Consider the following 21,913-nt stretch of genomic DNA (forward strand, 5'->3'; position numbering starts at 1 on the left):
CCCATCTACTGTTTGTACAGCTCCGACAGTTGGATAGTACAGGCAAGATGCACTGAGGGGAGAAGTAAGACAAGAAAAAACAACCCACAGACATCAAGACGAAGACCAAAAAAACAGAGAAGATAAAACAAAAAAAATGGATCCTATCAGCTATAGATAAGAAATGCTGTCACCAGAAAAACAGTTCAGGTGTCAGAAACCAGCAAGAGTTATAGGAGACTTCTGAAATACTGGACTCAAACTAAGAGAAACGACTGAAAAATTGGGCGTGACGTATAATTTTGAAGTGTTGTTGTAGCTGTATTGGTCCTAGGACATGAGAGAGACAAGGTAGATGAGGTAATATCTTTCATTGGCCCAACTTCTGTTGATGAAAGAGACAAGCTGGTTTAAGATATTACCTAACCTACCTTGTCTAAATTCCACCCCCCCCACCATTTGTAGGACACCATCCCATTCTGAAAGTTTCTGAAATGAACTAAATTAGCTATTAAACCAAACCTTACCTTTCTGGATTCCTTTCATCCCCTGTTTTTTCACTGGTTCTTTAGGAAATGGAGATCCTAAATCAGTATTTGAAGTTTCTTTAGCTTTTCTGTATTGTTTTAACTGATCAGCAAAATCCTCCTCCTTTTCTTCCTCATTATAGTTACCAAAGTTGTCATCACTGTAATTAGTGTATTCATCATATTCCTTGTTTTTTAATTTTTTATTATGTTGTGCCTTCTGGGAAGTCATGTAGTTTCCTGATAAATGTCCATGCTGCATGAAAGGGGTAGTGGCAATTAGAAGCAATTTAACATCTCACCCTCCCAAACTCCCCCTTGCCCTCACTTTATTAAGATGGTTATTTCTACACAATTGTTTTACTGTCAAGTGTTTCATTATTTCCATGATTTCCACGAATTGCATAAGCAAACCTCATTGTTGTAAAGTTCAATTTAATTATTCAGTAACAAAATGATTACATTATAATTGTCCATTATGTAGCTTTTACACCTTCCTCAGGACTTCTGATACAAATCTCTGTCTGAGACTGAAAAATGGACTAAATGGACATTACTCTGATCTGCTACCACAATTCCTTTGTAATATCACACTGTCGGGAATGTTATTCCTTTAAAAATAAGTTAAAAAAAGTCATGGAAATATGTCTGTTGATGTTCAGTTTTGAAAAAAAGCTGTTCACAAAACAAAAATTTAATACCTAAACTGATTTGGCGATGTACCTTTCACCTAGCTCAAATATACTTTAAATTTATTTGTATAATACAAAATTTGCTAGCATATCATATTTTTTACTATGATCAATCTACTTGAAAAGTAAGTTACACAGAGATGATCATCACATGTATTTAAAAAAAGAAAGGCTATGGCCTATTTCTGATAAATTAACAGATTTTTTTGTGACACTGAATTAAAATGAAACAGTTATGTAAATATTTCTTTGAATTTTAGTTGTAATTACCAAAGCAGTAGAAGCATGGGAGAAGTGATAGGTTGTCTTGGCTACTGATCAATAAACAAACATTAGATTCATAGAAAGTAAAAAACATACTTTTTTCAGCTACTGATACGACTGAAACTAACATCTAAATAAAATAATAATTATAGATGTATTTTAGAATCTGATGGAAAAGGAGAAATGTGATATTCCAATAAAAATTGTTAATAGGAATTATGTCTACAGTAAAAATCTAGAAAATTCAAGTAAAATCATATTTCTTAACTTTCTTAATGTTTTCCCATAGCATGATGATATTGATACAAACAAGTGAGTGTGTCTGTCTCTCAGTTAATCAGACAAGGTGATGCCAATTAGAATGAAGCATGCTCAGTTCTACCCTTTTCCCACTTTCTGCAGGCAGGCTCTTGAGTTTGATGACTAGACTACTAGAGATATAAATAAATTAGGCTATCCAAAAGGTTTTTGAAGAGGTTTGGACTCAAGTCTTGATGAAAGTCTTCTATCCTTCTCCAGTTTCTTAGTCAGAGATTCAGTGCCTCAGCTCCTCTGTCCCTCCTTCAGGGAAAAGGCAGAGTCAATTTCTTCCATTGGCTTCTAAAAGGATACTTGATGGTCTGAACTGAAAAACCCAGGACAAATTACCCTAAAAATCCCACAAAATAGCATGCAAGCTGTATATTTTTATTGGTAGCTTTTAGAGAGAACTACTGCCATATCCACAGAAGCACAGCCCATTTCCACCATATTAACTATGGAGGGATAGAAGGGGGTCTCTTACAACTACTCCCTGAAAAAAAATGCCTACAAGGATCGGAAATGGGCAGAAATAAAAGTTATTTAATTCCCATTGGCACCTTCTTTTCTGACAGAGGAAAAGATACTCCCAATTGCCTGTACCATCCCAATTACCTGTACCATTGGGACTCATGCTCAGGAAATGTTAAACTGTAAAATCAGAGTTATTCTATAATTGTATAGGTTCATTAAAAAAGTAATACAGTAGTACATCTGGAAACTTACCCCACAGAAATGAGACCTAAATATATTGCCAGAATGAAATCTTTGTTAAGCATGGATTAGGGACATATGGATTTATAAATAGAACAGTATTTAAAAATTGTGGATAAATGAAAGAAATGAAAAATCAGTTTTATAAGTTATACCTGAAGGAATGAGCTATCATAATCTCTGTACAAACCAACTCCCTTCTTATGTGGTCTTTCTGTACGTTCAATATCAGAATCCAGGCTATAGTCTGAACTGTCATCACTGGAGGGGGAATTATGCTGAAAGAGAAAACCAATGTTACTTCTATAATGTTCTTATACAAAGGACTGTATATATTAATTAGTATATAATATAAAAATATTAGCTCATGATATCAAATCAGACTATCTACTATCTCTCCCTGCTTTCAGGGGCAACCTAGAAAGGTGTATGGTTTATTGCCACTAATCCTCTTCCTTGGCTTAACAGAAAATGAGGGATCAGATTTGATCATGCTTGGTAAGGATCTCTAGGCAGAGCTAAATCCAATAAAATGCCCTTGAATCTCCCCCATGATTTTTAGGGGGCTGGAGTGCTGCATTCTACATGGGCTGCCAGAAGAGCTGAAGCAGCTTCTCCACTCTTCAAGGTGGGAGGACTGCAGGGGTACTTATTCTCAGTGCTGCTGCTGCTTGAACAGTCTGTACTTTTTCTGGCTTCCTGATCGCTCATTGAGGATGAATCCTTTCCATGGAGAACCCTCTGTTGTCAGAGCTGCTCCTGCCTCCTGGAGGAGGGTGGATTGTGGGGTGAGATGAACTTAAACTGCAGACCAGACCAGGGTGCTTAGATCAATGAAGGAGGGTCTTCCCTGTACAAATGCCTTTCCTAAGGGCAGGGGCAGAACTGAGACTGCAACTGAATTATAACCACCCCTTTATTCTGGGGGCTGCAGCTGCTGCCCTCGAGGGAGGTTGCTGGACTCTGAGGTAGTAATCCCTTTGGGTAGTTCCAGAATTCCCTCCTACTCTACAGAGGCTGAATCCCTGGCAGGAGGAGGGAAAGTGTTCTTCACAGAGCTTCTTCCCTATAAAGGATTTCTGAGGGGACACTCTTCCCTAACTTTTCCTTTTGAGTCTAAGCTGCCCCTACACTTGAGGCAGAAATGTCTGGTAATGCTAGGATGATTCTGACCCTTGCGCCTTCTCAGCCATTTTGGAAACCTGGTAAGGAGGTTGGGAGCACATGGGAAGGGGAAGGTACTGGGTCCTCTGCTGCTTATGGGATTGAAAGTCCCAAGCATTGAAAGTGCCTCACATGTGCTGCTGTGGCAACTGATCACTACACCTTCTTATAAGTGTCTGAGGTCTGCTTCTTTGTCCCCTAAGAAGGTTATTATTACAGGAAAAGAATGTGTCCTCCGTCTGCTGGAGACTAACAGAAATCTGAGTTATGGCTAGAACCTTATATGTGAGGGATATGACAACACAAGACAGCGTTCCCTCTTCATGTGCTGACCTGTATGTGTTTAGACTGATTTAGAAGACTAAAGAGAGAATTTATTTTGTTTGAGCAGCCCTATCAAAGATTTCTAATAACTGGCTTCAGAATCTCTGGTTTCATTTCTAAATTCATCTTCTTGTCCTAACGGTTAATGATACAATACTGAAAACAATTGATGCCTTAGTCTGCAGAGAGCCTGAAATAATAACTACAAGTCGTGCAATCTATCCTATTAATTTCAATCAGGGTACTGTGGAATCTGGAATTGCACAACCATGGCATCTAGCATTTTCCAAGAGGCCGTGTAATTCAGAATTTTTATCATCAAATTCATCATCCTGCTGTAGACAGGTGCCTCACATTTTGTTTTCTCTCTCTACCCAGCTGGGACCTATCTGCAAATGCCCCTCTCTCCAGTTTCCTTCACACAAAAGCAGTTAAATGGGACTACAGTGCATGCTAACTACACTGTTCCATGAAGCCAGGCAGTAGAGTCAGGGAGTCCTGCTTGTAGGCAGGGAATGGGGACAGCTAAAATCATTCTTGTGGTACTTCTCTGATCCCTCTCCAATTTATCAACATCCTTCTTAAATTGTGGACACCAGAACTGGACACAGTATTCCACCAGCATCCACACCACTACCAATACAGAGGTAAAATAACCTCTACTGCTACTTGAGATTTCCCTGTTTATGCATCCCTGGATCACATTTAGTTATTAGGTTGCAAAATCAAGCACCTGAAAGTTAGGAAATGACAGATTTACAGTTGCCTATGCAAACTTAACTCTGCCCCCCCCATGCATCCCACCTGTGAAATGTAGTGGGGTTCTACGGAAAAAATAGCGTATGATTGCGTAATTAAAGACTGAATAATACTGCATATTGTATAAGGAGGCAGAACTAAGTTTACACAGGCAACTGTAAGTCTGGCATTTTCTAACTTTCAAGTCCTTGACTTTTCAAACTACGTAACTTTCATTTAACATACAAAGAAGTATGTGGTTTCCTAGTTGTTGTTTAAAGGGGAAAAAAACCAAGTTCTACTATACACATTTGCAGCAGAAGAAGGCTATTTTATCACAGACGGGTGAGGGTGATATGCTTCTTGTGCCCTGTGCTGGGTGTAGATAGTGGTCAGGGAAGGCCTGCTTTGTAGTTTTAGTCCTGTTTTTTAAACACACAAATAGAATGTGTGTCTTTCAGATCTTGTATAACTTTATAATTAAAACCAAATTTACTTTATTCTTCAGAGTCCTGAAATTCTTCTGCTAAATGAAGCAAAAAGGTAAGGAATAAAATAAAGTGAAGCTGGAAATGCTATCTTATAGTTATAAGCAGGAGAGTTGGAGTCAGAAAATCTAGGCTCTGTTTCCAGCTCTGCTCCTGTCTCTGAATGACCTTGAGCAAGTCATTTAACCCCCTTCTCCACCTCTATTAAATGGGTATACTTTCCAACCTTTTATACTCTGATGACTACACCAGATTAAGTGCAAAGTACAGTCAATACCATATCACTTATTAAATAAAATATAACTCCTATGATATCTTTGTAATTTATATGGATAATAAAACATTACGCAATCTCAAATGTTCCCATCTCTAGCTCATGAAAATATTAATAAGTCCTGAGCGGATAGGCATGATTACACTGCCTCCACTTGTTTCTGTGTTATTCAGTGTTAAATTGCAGTGGTATGTGGATGTAATACGCATATTCAGGGATGCCTGCACTAGACGTTTTCACTAAAGATTTCCCACCATTGCTACCACTGGTACAGCGGCACTAGTGGCAGCAAGCATGGGAGCTCTAGTGTGAAATCCTGGTCCTGCTGAAGTCAGCCAGGATTTCGCCCCTAAGGCTCCAGGTAGCAGCCAGCATTTAATCACCACGTCAACTAACTCTGCTCACAATGAGTTTTTATGCCAAGATATGGGATAGCTTGTGCCCTATGTGGTGCCTCCAGAGGAGAGATGGGACACTGGGTCCCCATGTGCTAGGTCCAGAATGTGTGGTTAAAGGCAGTGTGTGGGAGAAGCAGAGCCCAGCCCAGTTCCACCACAATCTTCTGCAACAGCTGCACTGACAGCTTCCAGGCTCAGTGCATGCTGCGGCTCTGGCTGCTAGTGGCCTACTTTTTAGAATATTTGTTTTCAGATATTATTTTGGAATGCTGCCAAAGTTCACCTACTATGCACAACCAACAGAAGAAAAATGGAGATTTTTAACAATTTATAACTCACCTAAACCTAAACAGGGACTAATATAGTAGTAACATAATGAAAGTGAACTACCTGAAATACTTCTATTCATAATTTGGAGTTTATAAAAAGCTAGCTGCTGAGTTTCTGAAACTGTGATTTTTGCAGTGCAGTAGCCAGAGAAATTGTTGATTTACCATCTCTTGTCCTGGACAAATTCACTGTCACTGAAGTCAGTGGAGTTACACTTGTTTATATAAAGAATGAATACAAACCCAATATTTTAAATCAAAATTCCATGATAAACTTTTTTGAGGGGCCTTTCATACAGTGGCTCAATTTTTTCTATCATTCATATAGTGTCCAAAGAAGTGCTAGGTGCTGAGGGAAAAAACAACTTTCAGATATGTTGTCCAATTTCCTGGATGAGAAAAAGTAAACTGTGCAGGTACAGTAATCATATCCAATATTTTGGTTTGCATTTTCTAACCTTATGTTTATCCCGTCTTCTCCTTTTTGATTTTTTCTTTTCCTTCTCTTTTTTGCGTTTCTTTCGTGATTTTCTATGTGCTTTTTCATTTTTCTGTTTATCTTCCCCTTTTGCATCCTGTTCTTCCTGAACTTCTTCAAATCCTGCATCATCTATTTCACCATCTTCTAGCTCACCATCTTCCCTGTATGGGAAAGGGATGATTTAGATTAAATATGAATTTCCTAAATTAAAGGCATGTAGTACAAAACTGCTCATTTGCCCATTTTCAACAAAAGCCAATAAAGAATTTTTTTCTTTTTACTACCAAGTCTCTCTCTTTCCTTCAACTAAATGTATTAAACAATAAATCTTTAAACATTCACTCAAGGAGTTACGATGGCTTTTTCCCATAGTTTAAATAGTGTATGCAAATCATAAATTACTTCTGGTACTGAGGCCAAGACCAGTTTATATACAAATAAAAATTATAATAAATTTTAAACCACTCATAACTAAGGTCCTCTCTACATTAGAAATACAGCCACATCAGGTCACTAGCAACTTCAAAGTGTGTCCTAGCTTGGTTACAGTTTCGATTTGTAGTGTACAATGGGTCTTTAACTACTTTTCATAACCAGGCTAAAGCCTTGGTTGGACCACAGCTTTCACCAGATCATCAAAGAGAGTTAAGGTCCAGTTTACATTACAAACTATAATAATGTTTTCCACTGAATTACAGAACAACAGTATTACTACTAGGAGCCCTAATTGTGTTGTGTATGTAGCGCAGACAGGGCATAAATTAAATATGAGTCAGGCTCTTAGAAAGCTGAGTAGTAAGTGAGACTGTACAATAAACGTGGAAGTGCTTCCACCCTTATAAAACACTACACTTCATTATGAATGAATTTTCTTCATTTTAGGAACAAAATTTATCATAAAACTGAGATTGGGCCCATAACAGTAGCAAATTTGCAATGCTTACCCCATGTGAAAAATCCCCCTTAAGAAAAAGGAACTGTTTCACAAGTAAGGATTATAGGAACTTTCCCTATAACTCTGATGTTAAAGCAGCAATTCAAAGAAGCAAGCTGGTTTTAACAGTCCTAAACAAAGCAACTAAAGGTGGACTAATTTCATACATTCCACTATATTAACTATCTAGTTTAGAAAAAGAAAACTACTGTGACATAAAAACTGAAGAACTGCCATACTGGGTCAGACCAATGGGCAATATAAGCCAGGATGAGCAGGGATGCAAAACCATGCTCTGAAGCATCCCTAGCCACTGTTTGCCAGAAGCTGGGAATGGATCACTTGATGATTCCCTGTTCTGTACATTCCCTCTGGGGCACCTGGCATTGGCCACTGTCGGACAGGATACTGGGCTACATGGACAACTGGTCTGATCCAGTATGGCCATTCTTATGTAGTAGCCTTTCTTCATCAGTGGCCAGCACCAAAGCTTCAGGGAGAATGTACAGTACAGGATAATTATGGAGTGATCCACCCCATTTTCTCCTCCTGGCATCTGTACTGTGGGAAAGGGTAAATAACTCTTCTCTGTTCACTTTTTCCATACCATTCATGATTTTATAGACTTCTATCATATTTCTATCATATTTCCCCTTAATCATCTTTTTTGTCAGACGAATAGCCCTAATCTTTAGTCTCTCCTCATATAAAAGCCATTCCATACCCGTGACCATCTTTGTTCCCCTTCTCTGAACCTTTTCCAGTTCCACTATATCCTTTTTGAGATGGGGCAACCAGAACTGGACGCAGTATTCAAGAGCACACCATGGGTTAATATAGTGGCATTATAGTATTTTCTATCCTTTTCCTAATAGTTCCTAACATTCGGTTAGCCTTTTTGACTATTGCTGCGCATTGAGCTGAAGTTTTCAGAGAACGAGCCCTGATGACTGACTCAAGATCTCTTTCTTGAGTGGTAACAGCTCATTTAGAATCAGTCATTTTATATATGCAGTTGGTATTTTTTTTCCCAACATGCATTACTGTGCACTTATCAACATGGAATTTCACCTGCCATTTTGTTGCCAAGTCACCCAGTCTAGTGAGACCCCTTTGTAAAGCTTTGCAGGCAGCTTTGGCCTAACTTTAATAATTTTGCATCATCTCTAAATTTTGCCACTTCATTGTCCACTCCCTTTTCCAGATTAATTAATATGTTGAACAGCATAGATCCCAGTACAGACCCTGGGAGAACTCCACTATTTACCTCTCTCCACTGTGAAAACCAGCCAATTATCCTTACCCTTTGTTTATCATCTTTTAACCAGTTACCAACCATGAAAGAGGATCTTCCCTCTTATCTCACAACTACATAGTTTTCTTAAGAGCCTTTGGTGAGGGATCTTGTCAAAAAACTTTCTGAAAGTCCAAGTACACTGGATCACCTTTGTCCACGTTTGTTGCTCCCCTCAAAATAGTCTAATAGATTGCTAAAGCATGCTTTCCCTTTACAAAACCCAGATTGACTCTTCCCCAAAAAATCATGTTTATTTATGTTTGATAATTTTGTTCTTTACTACGTTTATACGAATTTATCTAATACTGAAGTTAGATTCACCAGCCTGTAATTGCCAGGATCACCCCTGGAGCCCCTTTAAAAAACTGGTGTTACATTAGCTACGTTCCCATCACCTGATACAGAGGCTTATTTCTAGTTATATCTAACATACTAGTTAGTAGTTCTGCAATTTCATACCTGAGTTCCTTCAGAACTCTTGGATGAATACCATTTGGTTCTGGTGACTTATTAGTGTTTAGTTTATCAATTTGTTCTAAAACCTCTTCTACTGACACATCAACATGTGACAGTACTTCAGGTCTGCCACGCCAAAAGAATAGCTCTGATGGATCTCCCCCACCTCTCTGCTGTGAAGATTGATGCAAAGAATTCATTTAGCTTCTCTGCAATGGTCTTGTGTTCCCTGAGTACTCATTTAACACCTTGGTTGTCTCTAGTGGCCCCATGGCATGTTTGGCAGGCTTCCTGCTTCTGATATACTTAAACAAAAATTACTGTTAGCAACTTGCTGAAGATGCAAAAACTATCTAAATAAATTCAAACTTTCTAGGCCATCTATGCTACTGACTTGGTAATTCCAACTACTGGAAATTTATTCTGTGTGTGCATTTCTATGATCATATACCAAATAAATTAATAGGTATGCTAGTGGTGAACATTATACACAGCCAAATTACAATAGGTAGAAAATAAAGAGCTTCTTTGTTGAAGCAGCAAACTATATATGAAGTTATAAATCTGTTTTGAATCAAAACACAGAATGTATTGATTGCTACTGTATAAACTAGGTCATGCACATCATTTTGTGGTTGTGTAAAAACCTGGCTGCTTTTCCTCCCCCCCTCCCCCAAAAAAACCCCCTAATTTAGTGGTTCTTTTCAGGTTTTATCAAGGGTTGTGGGTGGTTGTTTTTTTTTAAATGTGTCACTCTTCAATACTTTCACAAGCTATATTTGAAAACTGTTTGACCCCAGAAACATGAAACTGTAATTTCAATCTGTGAATGAAAAAGGACAAGTTACTTACCTTCTAGTAACTGAATTTTTTCAAGATGCATGGTCCTTATGGGTATTCACTGTCAGTGCACATGTGCTCTGGGTGTCTGTGCCACCCTGTGCTCCCAAGTGAGGGCAGAAAGGGTGGTGTGGACTAACCGCCTTTCCAGTTCTGACTCTACCGTGAATCACATGATGAGCTGAGCACAGGGGAAGAAGGGCGGGTGTGAATACCCATATAGACCACACATTTCAAAAAAGTCCAGGTCCTAAAAGGTAAGTAACCTTCCTTTCTTGTTTCAGAGATTCCTTTCTTGAGTGCTGGTTCCTAGGGCTATTCACTGTGACTTCCAAGCAGTGCTTGTTGAAGAGGAGGGTGAAAGTAAATATGCTATACTACAGAGTGGAGGACCACTAAGCCCAAAGGAGGCATCCCCAGCCAAAGCCTGAACCAGACAGTAATGTGTGGTGAAGGTATGAGTGAAGCCCCAAGTGGCTGCTCTGCATATCTTTGTTATAGTAAGCCCTCACAGTTTGAGGAGGGGTTTTTATAAGTTCCTAGCAAAGGAGGATGCAGGAGGAAATCTACTTATCTTTTGGCAATACAGTAGTAATGAACAACCCTGGAGGCTTTCAAAAGGGTGCTGTTTTGTGCAGGTCCAAGGCTAGAGCCTGGTGCATGCCTAGGGAATAGAGTTTTGCCTCCTCCATGCTGTGGTGAGGTTTAGGGTAAAACAGTGGAAGGCGAATAGTTCGGTTAAAGTGAAACTCACAAGGCACTTTAGGTATGCATTTTGGATACAGCTGAAAAGAAACCTTGTCCTTGTGAAAAACTGTAAACATAAAAGCTACAAGCTTCCGTATCCTTGTAGCAGAGGTAACAGCTGTAAAGAAGTCGACTTTCAAAGAAAAGTGCAGGAGGGAACAGGAGACCTAGGGTACACACGGTGGTCTTGTGAGGGCAGAAAGGATGAGGGCTAGATCCCAGATCGGGACCAGTTTTGAGACTGGAGGGAACGTCTTCATAATGCCCTTTAGTAACTTTGCAGTAGTGGGATGGGTAAAGACTAAACACACCTCCACTGGGGGGTGGAAAGCATTGATGGCTGCAAAATGTCCCCATAGGGAGCTGAGAGACAAGCCCAACATCTTCATTGAGAGAAGATACTCCAGCATGAGGAGGGTTCCTGATGCCTTAGGAGGTAAGTGGTGCTGCTGACACCAAGGAGAATTGTTTCCATTTAGCGGCACCACATTTCTGTGTTGAGGATCTCCTGCTGTTATTCAGGATGGAGTAAACCTCTCTGAGAGCATGCGCTCGTCTTTATGTAAATTGACCATCCAAAAACCACGCTACCTGATGCAGAAAAGGTAGGTTGGGATGGCTCATCCTGCCCTTGTTCTGGGACAGCACGCCCGAAAATGGTTGTAGGTGAATTCATAAATGGGAAGCTGGCTGTAGGATGGTGGTGAACCAAAAATGCCCTGGCCAGCATGCTGCTATCAGGATTACTGTCACTCTGTAGAGCTTGATCTTCCTAAGCATGCAACGAAAGAGGAAAATGGGAGGGAAGGTGTCTATCAGTGGATCCGACCATTACACCAGGAAGGCATCTGCTCCGGAACGGAGGCCATGGGTGGCTTGGGAGCAGCATGCTAGTCAGTTCTTTTCCACTAGGTTGCAAAAAGATCCCAAGACAGGAACATCGCTGCTAAAAGATATGCTGTACTATTGACGAGTGGAGTTCCCACTCATGATCTGTGTGGGAAAGCCTGGTGAAGATGTCTGCCAGGGAATTCGTTACCCATGGAATGCAAACAGTTGAAAAGGTGATGTAGTGCTGAGAGGTGTTCTGCACCAATTCCAGAGGTGGACCACTTCTCTGCAGAGTGGGATAGATCTTGCTCCTCCCTGCTTGTTTATATAGTAGACGGTGGTCAAACTGACCTGAATTTGTGTGGACCAACTGATGGGTAAAAACATCTTGCATGCTTTGTGAACTGCTAGGAACTCAAATAGGTTGATATGTAGCTTGGACTGCTGTGTGGGAGCCTAGTGCTGTGGGCTGTCTGGTTGTGATGCGCTCCCCATCCCAGTAAGGAAACATGTGGCGAGTGTCTTTGCAGATGGTGCGAGAACGAAAGGGACTTGTATTTCAAGAAGTCAGATTTTGACATCAGTGCTTGGTAATGCACTATTTGGAATGCTAAACTGGCCAAAAAAAAAGAAGTCTTCCTTCCAAAGAGGTCTAACCAGTTGGCACCTTTGTCCAGCAGAGTGGGCTTGGGCTCCACTCTGTGACATCTTGGGCTTAGGGATGAAAAACAAAAATTTTGCTCCTTTGGAGGAATGAAGTAACATTTCTCAGTCATCTTTGGGGTTGCGGCACATACAGCAGGTGGGTGCCAAACCACTTTAGTAGGTTCCATAATGGCCTCATTAATCAGAAGTGCTACTTTAGAGGAAGCCATAGCTAGCAAAATGTCCGGAGCTTGTGGGTTGGATCCTGAACCTCCTTTAGCAGAATCTGGATAAAGTCCACAATTCTCCTGAGAAGGTTCTAGTACCACTCAAAATCATCTGGAGGTTTGGGAAAGGCTGGTGATACTGCCTCATCTGGAGAGGACAGAGAAAGTGCCACTGGCAGATCCAGAGGTTTTGGGAGTACCAGCTGTTCCTGTGGAGATTGCGGTTCTTCACCCCGTGGTGGCCACAGCTAGGTTTATTATACAGAGAACTTGTACTCAGCGGCTTGAAAGTATAGGTCCCAGGGGCCCCAGTAAGATCAATGAGTAGAATCATAAGAGTATGGAGGTGGAACTCACAGTAGGTACCATTGGTCAGTAGGCCAGAAATGTTGTTGGTGAGGATATGAGAGCAAGAGAATGGATCTGGAAGTTCTGTCTGAACTGATAGTTCTCAGTTAGGTAGCTGGGGGGGACTGTTGGTACTGGCTCATTCTTGTCTGATGAAAAAGAGTCCTCAAGATCCAATGATGGGGCTGAAGGTGCCATGGGATCTGATCCCTACCGACCAGTAACGGGAGCAGCTGGGTGGCACAGTGACTAAGCCTGACCCGCCACTACATGGCTGGGCTCCTGTACCAGCAAATGCCAAGTGGATGACATTGGGACTTCCTGCAGCAGGATCAGTTCTGAGAAAATTTGAAATTTCAGGTCGTATAGATAGGCCCTCCAGAAGAGCAGACTGAGGTCCTACCTAAGATAACCTGTGCAAGGGCAGTAATGTCAAACAGAGAGAGAACAATTCCTTCTGCCATGCAGATGCTACCACCATCCTTTCAGTGCATGGTTTTGGAGCACTGGGAGCTCCCTGTATCATCTGCTCCTCCTCCTTCCTGTGAGCTCCAGGAGCAACCATTCTGGGGCATGGAGTCTCAGGTGGCAAGAAGAACTTCTTTTCAGAGGAAACCGGTCCCTCTTCTTGTGGGGGTGTTTGCCCTTGTCTTCTTTGTATTTCTGCCTCATGAAGTACCTATGTGTCCTTGAGGACTTTGATCCGTTAGGTCTGGACTCTGGAGGGACACTGTCTGGGATGGGTGAATGTGCAGCAGGAGGGCCCAGGATCCAAATGGGCCTCATGAAGAGCTCCATAAGGTGTGTCTGGAGTCAGAATTCATGAGATTGCCATGCTTTCCTCCCACATACAGGCAGATGCTATACTTTGAAAGGATGTGAGATTCTTTGAGAAAATACAGGCAGGTTTTGTATGGGTTGCTCACCGGGAAGACCCAGGGGCAGGCCAGGCCAGGCCAGGCTTGAAGCCTAGAACATTGGGCATAATAGGTGCCTGAAATGGTAGAGGAGCTGGGGGTCCCCCCAATCACCAACTAATTAAGTAGCACTAAAAAACGAAACTATCCAAATGTAACAGCTGTTTACAGACTTGAAGAAGCAGAATGCTAAAGAGTAGAAATAGACACAGGAGGTTCCATCCCAGACCACGAGAGGTAGAAAAAGAACTGGAGAGGCAGTCCATCCATACGGCTTAGGCCCTTACTTGGGAGCATGAGGAGGTGCAGGCATGGACCAACAGTAACTGCTACAGAAGTATTACTGGTCCAGGGCACAGTGAATAACCATGGGGACCTGGACTTGGAAAAGAACGAACTATTCACAAAAAATGAAAGTCATGAAAATATCAAGGTACTTGTTATGCCTGTAAGAAAATATAAGATAGTTAGAGATAAGAAAGTTAAAGAACCTCTCCAAAAGCTAGAGGACGAGTGAAGACACTGGTGATTTCAGAGAAGTGTCTGGCTGGATCATTTATCAGTGGTTCTTGAGAAAAGTGTGTGTGTGTTTGTGAGAGTGAGAGAGAGAGAGCTCGCAAGTTCTGAACTGTTACGGGACTTGATGTGCTAGATTCTAGAAACTTTTGGGAGGTGGGTACAGTTCTATATGAAGCTGGCTATTTCATCTTGTTTTTAGTCTTCACAGTGTTGTATTCAATAAGTGGTGGTTTCTCAACTGTAGTAAAGGTGAAAGCTGCTAATCAATACTGCAAATGGAGTGATATCAAACTTCACTGTATGAATTTCTGACTCAACATGCCCTAAGTTGGAGCAGCAGGAAACAAATGATTTAATAGACAATGAACATAAATAATTCTCCTAAAGTAAAATATAAGCAACTCTCTCAAAACGTACAGTAGCAAGATGGAAAGGGTTTATGCTTATCTCAAACAGTGCAGAAAAATCAGACTCTTCACGATCAAGTGAACCACTAAATGAGACTTTGTTTACTGAAGTGCATTAATGAGTCTGATGACCCTGTAGGCAAGACATTTTTAATGCTACTAATGCCACTGAAACATCAAAGATAGCATAATTCAAATCCCAGTTGCAGGCATTCTAGCAGTTCCTCAACATTCTCTTTATTCAATCTATTTGGGGTGGTGGCCACGGTAATTTTGGTTCTGAGAAGTTGTAAATTCCTACTATCTGATTAATGCAACACTCTTTTTTGTTCTGATGGGGGGAGGGAGGGATGTCAGCCTGTTCGGGAACCTTGTGGTCAGTTACAATGGAAACAAATATGGAAGAACAGCAAAACTTGATGGGGATGACTTTCATATACCAACACTATGTTATGCAGTGGGGATACCCACATTACCTTTTCTACAAGAGACAGAGATGATTTCAGCTTTACATGTTCTCTAAAAGTCTATGTCCTCAGTTAAGGAAAAAGTTGAGTCTGTCAGGGAAAATAATCAACCTTGGACTCTAGCCATTTTTTGTCATTGTCCATGTGAGTTATGTGGACTCAGATGACCACCAAAAAAAAGAAGCAGGAAGTGAAATGTCCAGGCTCTCAAAATGTTTAATGAAAAAGAACTCCCAAACAGAAAAAGAGACAGCATAAACCAGAAAACTAGATGAGAGCTCATAATTTTCTATTTCTAGGTTCTTTTTCAAGTCACCTAAAACTGATACAACCAAGACCCTTTTTTGCTACAGGATACCTATGTGCAAATCTTGAAAGGGACAACATTGGCAACACCGTCCATAAAGTCTTAACTAATACTAAAGACAAACTCAGAATCCTTAAAGCAGCTGAAATAGCAGGTGACATCATTTATCGAAGCAACAAAAAGAAATAACGTTTCATTACCTGTAATTTTTAATGTTTCATTATAGAGGGCATACAGTGGGCTGGACACTATTCATGGGTTGGACCTGCTCATTCCACCACCATGGAAGCTTTTTCCCTACCCTCCCCCTTTGATTTCAAATACCCTCTGCTGTACCGCTACAACACTGCTATAAAGAATGAAAATGAAATAAACAGTGAGCCCTCCACTACAGGATTAAGAGAATGAGGTTGAAGTGTTATAGTTCCACTTGGAGTCTCTCTTGTTCACCAGCCAGGAAGAAATGGGACAAGGCTGATACTAGGGCTGATACCAGGAAGAAATGGGATAAGGCTGATAGTAGGGCTGATACCAGGAAGAAATGGGACAAGGCTGATACTAGGGCTGATACCAGGAAGAAATGGGATAAGGCTGATAGTAGGGCTGATACCAGGAAGAAATGGGATAAGGCTGATACTAGGGCTGATACCAGGAAGAAATGGGACAAGGCTGATACTAGGGCTGATACCAGGAAGAAATGGGACAAGGCTGATACTGGAATCTTGGGGACAGTGGACTGAACATAGTAGGTAGGTCTACACAGCCAGCAGCAGCAAACCTCCCAGCCCAGGTCAACAGACTTGGGTTTGAGGAGCTTGTGACAGTGCTCTAAAAACAGCTGTGTAGACAGCACTCTGAAGTTGCAGTTTGGGCTGGAGCTTGAGCTCTGAAGCCCACCCCCATCCCTAGGCTTCAGAGCTGAGCTGCAACTTCAAAGCACTTCTACAAAGCTATTTTTAGAGTACTAGCAATGAGTCCCACATCTGTAAACTCAGGCTCGGAGGCTTGCTTCTGTGGACTATGTAGCTGTATCCCTAAGTACCTACAGCATAATTTCTTACGAAGGCCAGGATGTCTCTAACAAACAATATGAACATATTTAGGCTCAGGTTTATGAATCAGGTCAACAAGTCTTCCAAGTCTTGTATGTTCTTGGTAAGGAAGACTTCTGATATTTTAATACAAAGTTGACAAATTCTCAATAATCAGGTTGTTGAAGGAGCAGATTCTGAGGCTGACTGGGGAAATGGTGGGGAAGGTGAACATGGTTGGCGAAAAACCAGAAGCTTCCAAATATAGCAGACTGCCATCTTTGTAAGTCTACAAAACTGAGATCTATGAAACAAATAGATTATATCTGATTACAGACGATCAGTCTTATCTTCTCAAATAAGACGAAACTGAGGTAAGTCAATACATGAGTGTGACACAGCATGGCCAGACGGTGGCAGGAGAGTGTTAGAAGGGAGCCTTATTCCTTGTAGAGGGAAGAAAGTTTGCTATAGATTAATTAAAGCACCTGAAGCCAGTCACCTGATTAACCCCCCCCCCCCACTTCAATCAGACAAGAGGAGGAGTTGAAGCAGAGTGGATTGGTGTTGGAGCAAAGAGCAGTTTGGAGGGAAGCAGAGGAGAGTTTGGAGAAGTGCTGCGGTGGGCTAAGACGACCAAGGCCCTAGGTAAAGGGACACCTGGTTTGTGCAAAGGGAGGGCAGGAAGCCCCACAAGCTGAAGGGCAGGAGAGGGAAGCAGCCCAAGGGAAGGAACCGCTAGTTCAAGTGGTTTACTGCTATCCCTAGGGCCCCTGGGCTGGGACCCGGAGTAGAGGGCGGGCCCGGGTCCCTCCCTCTCCACTCCCCTTCTCTAGGACACTAGTGGGGCAGTTAATACCCCAGTTCAGGGGCAAGAAACGGTGCCCTGAACGCCCCCAAGAAGAGAAAGCACGAGACCCATCATAGTAGTGCTGGCAATTAGCCACAATGAGTATATCTATCCACTGAAAGGAGAAAGTATCCATGTAACATACCTAGGGATGCCATTGTCAAAAGCAAAATACAAGTACAATTCCTGTTGTTCTCAGATGCAAATAAGTTCTAATGAGAGAAAATGGCTTGCTGAATATATGAATCAAAGACTCCCAACTTGTCTGTTGCCACCCTTGGGCAACTGAGCTAGCTTACTGCTCCATTAGACAGATGAACTCTGCCTCTTCATGAATGAATGAAAGGCCACATGGTTCAGATTTATACTTTTTATTCTTCCCTGGCAGTTTATGTAAGCCATGTTTGTTCATCTGTTGCTCCTGATGTGAAATGAGATGAGATGGTCCTGTGAATTTTATGGAGGGCTCCAATAGCACTGATGATTGCTTTAAAGGCAACATCAGGCTAAGATAAGTTAGTGTCATTTGTTTAAAAGGAAAAACTGAAGACATTAGGGATGCTGTGTTGTCCACAGGTTTTTTATATGCACAATGCCAACACGAGTATTAAGTGCAGATATTAGGAGGAAACTACAGAACACTGGAAGAGAAGGGTTAAAATCTGGAGTAGAAATTCGAATAAAGGGAGATTTCCCAGTTGAATGGTCTTAAAAATGAGCCCCAATATGGGTAAGGTCCAGAGGGTATGCACAAAAAGATTTTTGTTTAATAATGAATTGACTATGTGAAGAAAAGTTGCCTTTAAGTACATTTTCAGCAGCAGATCATTCAAGTAACAGATGTAAATGCTATCTTAATGAGCTACATCATCTTGCACATCACAGGAAAAGACAAAATACCAAATAACATGGACATGAACAGGTATTTTCCTTTAAATGCAGGAAATGAGACTGATGGAGATGAGATTAGATGGGAAAACAAAAGTTAATTTCTTCAGATCTATGGAACAGAAGAATAGAGTGAAGCCATTTCTTGAATGAGTTATGGAATATTTTCCATTTTGAATCTTGCTTCCATTACAGATATATGTCAAAAACAGATAGACTTCATCTATTTTCATTGGGACCATAAATGATGTGAAAAAATATCAGGATGATGTTTTGAGGGCGACATTGGGATTTTGGCTTTTATGTCTAGATTTTATATAGCATATATGGTAAAGAGGGGCACTCTCTTTAAATTTTACAAGATACCCAATTTCTGTATGACACAGAATGCATTTGAGGTGGAATTGGTCCAGAAGAGAAAGTCAAATGTTTAAGCTTTAAGATTCCCAAGTAGATTAATTTTTGAGTTGAAGAAAGGAAGGAAGATCTATGGTGACCTCCCATCCTGTAATGCTGGAAAAATACTTTCTAACTTCAGTAAAACATGATGGTGGGAATGACTGCATATTCCATAAGGAGCTCATCTATATTTTCGTTACAATGTTTTTTCATCCCTGATTAAAAAGCAATACTGAGAAAGCAGGTTGTTCAGATTGGACTGAACCCCAAGAGAGCTTTCTAAGGGATTGGCCAAATAACTTAGTTCCACTGAAAAGGACAGCATAATACACATGGGATTTGTGTGAAGGATCTTAATTTCTCTTTTTATTGGTGAACTTTGGATCAAGGTAACTTTGCAGAGGTGATGCAGGACATTTTAATTTGCACCCAGCCACTTTAATCAAGAACTCAAACTATTTTTAAGGAGCTGATTACTGTTGTAAATATACATATTTTTCCACAGAAATTTTTGGAACAGTATGTGTGCTATAATGGCAGGCAGGGTTAGGCCACTGTGAGACACATTCTGAGGAAAGGGAACCAGAAGGAATGAAGATTAAACACACTGGATCCTCAGCCTGCTCTAAAAGGAAAGTCAACTGGTTAGGATTACTGAAAAATACACATAATCTGAAATTCAGCAGTCTGTGAGATAAAATTCCCACATTCAAATGCTGTTTCTTAACAGCAATGAGCCTAAAGCTGCTCAGATGGAGACTGAATAAAACAAGATTGGAATGCCATGCTTAAATAGTCCAGCAGAGAGTCTGAACTCAAAGGATGAATGGAATAAAACAAGCCTAAACTGCCTTCACTGTGGTGAAATGAGGAGGTCTAATCCATGAATAGTTTCCAGACCAGCGGATGTCCATTACGAGAAAACTTTATGTTCCCAGACATGAATCTATATTACATAGCCCAGACAGCTACAAATAATTTCTTCCCCTCAAACAGAAGATTAGAGTGTGTTTGTTAAGGCTATAATATTTTTTTCCAAAGTCCTCCATGAAGAAAAGTTTTATATTTTTGGGACAATTCAGCCAACAGCCCAACTGGAGAAAACTTGCCAGATTAATGTACTGTATGTATATAGTAATGTATATTACTCAGTATCTGAGAAGAAAAGGGATATGATCATACAATTTTGAACGTTAAATTAAAGCACTTTATACTGAAAAAACTTGTTCCAGAATACGTAAGTTAAAAAAAAAAAGATAGTATAATTACTCAAGAGACATACACCGTCTTTTCTGATTGTTTTTGATTTTCTGACTTGTTATTGGCATTGTACAAGATTGTTCTGCATATTAAAATCAACAAAAATAGATTTATAAAAAGATCAGCAGATAGGCTATAAAAATAACTGAAAATTCAAAGACGAACTTGATAAGGAAGATGCAACCTTCTTTTATGCCCACATCAACTCCTCTATGTAGCACAAAATGAACAATTTAAAGAAATGACTGAAGCAGTCGATCCTGAGTATATTCTTCCAGAGAGATTTTTAAAAGTGAACAGAGAAAAAATAAAAATCAAGATTAATGCAAGATAGTAGGTCAAACATGAGAAATGATCCAAGACTGGAATGTATTATAACCTCTCGTAACATGTAGATAACTTTCTGAGACCTTTACCCTTGAAGTTGAAATTCTCATGTACTTGGTTTCTGTCCAGAGATGATTTTTTTTTGGGAAGACTAAGAAAAATCCTTTTAGTTGTTATTGAGTTATGAGAGAGTGAAAGATACATTTTTCCAATTCAGTAAAATATCTAACCACTTTTGTTTAAAATAAATTGGTTACAGCAACAACAGCCAAAGTTTAAAACATGAAACTTTGTATGGATATACTGCTGTCCCCATTGAGGAGTAAATAAAATGTTTTGGAAGGGAAAAGTAAGTTATAAGTGACTGCAAAAAATCCAATGGATATCCACAGGGCATGTGCTAATAAAACCTTGCCCCTGTGCCCCCGTGATATCATTGCATGCTCTCTCTCACCATCTTAACAGATAAGAGGAGCTACTGATAGAGCAATATATATGAGGAAAATAAATGTAAAAAAAATACATAAAATCTTTCTTAATTAAAATAAAAAGCACTTGCTTAATACCAGGGACAACATAGGCTATACTGGGTCAGACCAATGGTCCATCTAGCCCAGTATCTTGTCTTCTGACAGCGGCCAAAGCCAGGTGCTTCAGAGGGAATGAACAGAACAGGCAATCACCAAGCCCTGGTCTACACTACGAGTTTAAGTCAGATTTAGCAGTGTTAGATCGATTTAGCCCTGCACCTGCCCACTCTGCGAAGCCATTTTTTCTGACTTTAAGGGCTCTTAAAACCAGTTTCTGTACTCCTCCCCGAAGAGTGGATTAGCGCTGAAATCGACCTTGCTGGGTCCAGTGTGGTGTAGTGTGGACGCAATTTGACAGTATTGGCCTCTGGGAACTATCCCAGAGTGCTCTAGTGTGACCGCTCTGGACAGCACTCTCAACTCAGATGCACTGGCCAAGCAGACAGGAAAAGCCCCACGAACTTTTGAATTTCATTTCCTGTTTGGCCAGAGTGGCGAACTGATCAGCACAGGTGACCATGCATCCCAGAATCGCCAAAGAGCTCCAGCATGGACCAAATGGAAGGTACTGGATCTGATCGCTGTCTGGGGAGACCAATCTGTGCTATCAGAACTCCGTTCAAAAACACGAAATGCCAAAATATTTGAAAATATCTCCAAGGGCATGAAGGACAGAGGCTATCACAAGGACCAGCAGCAGTGCCACGTGAAACTTAAGGAGCTCAGACAAGCTTACCAAAGAACCACAGAGGCAAACGGCCGCTCCGGGTCACAGCCCCAGACATGCCGCTTCTATGATGAACTGCATGCCACACTAGGTGGTGCCCCTACAACTACCCCAGCCCTATGCGTGGACTCCGTCAATGGACTCTCATGCAACAGGGATGTGGATTTTGGAGACGAGGAAGATGAGGAGGAGGCTGAAGCACAGCAAGCAAGCGGAGAAACCGTTTTTCCCCGACAGCCAGGAACTGTTTTTCACCTTGGATCTAGTACCCTCCCAACCCACCGAAG

General features: G+C 40.9%; 1 protein-coding gene across 5 annotated transcripts in view; it reads right to left on the bottom strand.

Annotated features, from left to right (window-relative positions):
* ZC3H6 (zinc finger CCCH-type containing 6) overlaps nucleotides 1–21,913 on the bottom strand; it is a 73,838-nt gene that overhangs the window by 26,682 nt on the left and 25,243 nt on the right. For all 5 annotated transcript variants that reach the window (XM_075127311.1, XM_075127310.1, XM_075127309.1 and 2 more), the window contains 3 exons: nucleotides 6,650–6,833; nucleotides 2,632–2,754; nucleotides 507–762 (listed from right to left, as the gene is read on the bottom strand). In XM_075127311.1, the coding sequence (XP_074983412.1) occupies nucleotides 507–762; nucleotides 2,632–2,754; nucleotides 6,650–6,833 (563 nt within the window). The remainder of the gene's footprint in view (nucleotides 1–506; nucleotides 763–2,631; nucleotides 2,755–6,649; nucleotides 6,834–21,913) is intronic.

Source organism: Caretta caretta, chromosome 3 (genome assembly GCF_965140235.1).
Source record: "Caretta caretta isolate rCarCar2 chromosome 3, rCarCar1.hap1, whole genome shotgun sequence".
Taxonomy (NCBI): Eukaryota; Metazoa; Chordata; order Testudines; family Cheloniidae; genus Caretta; species Caretta caretta.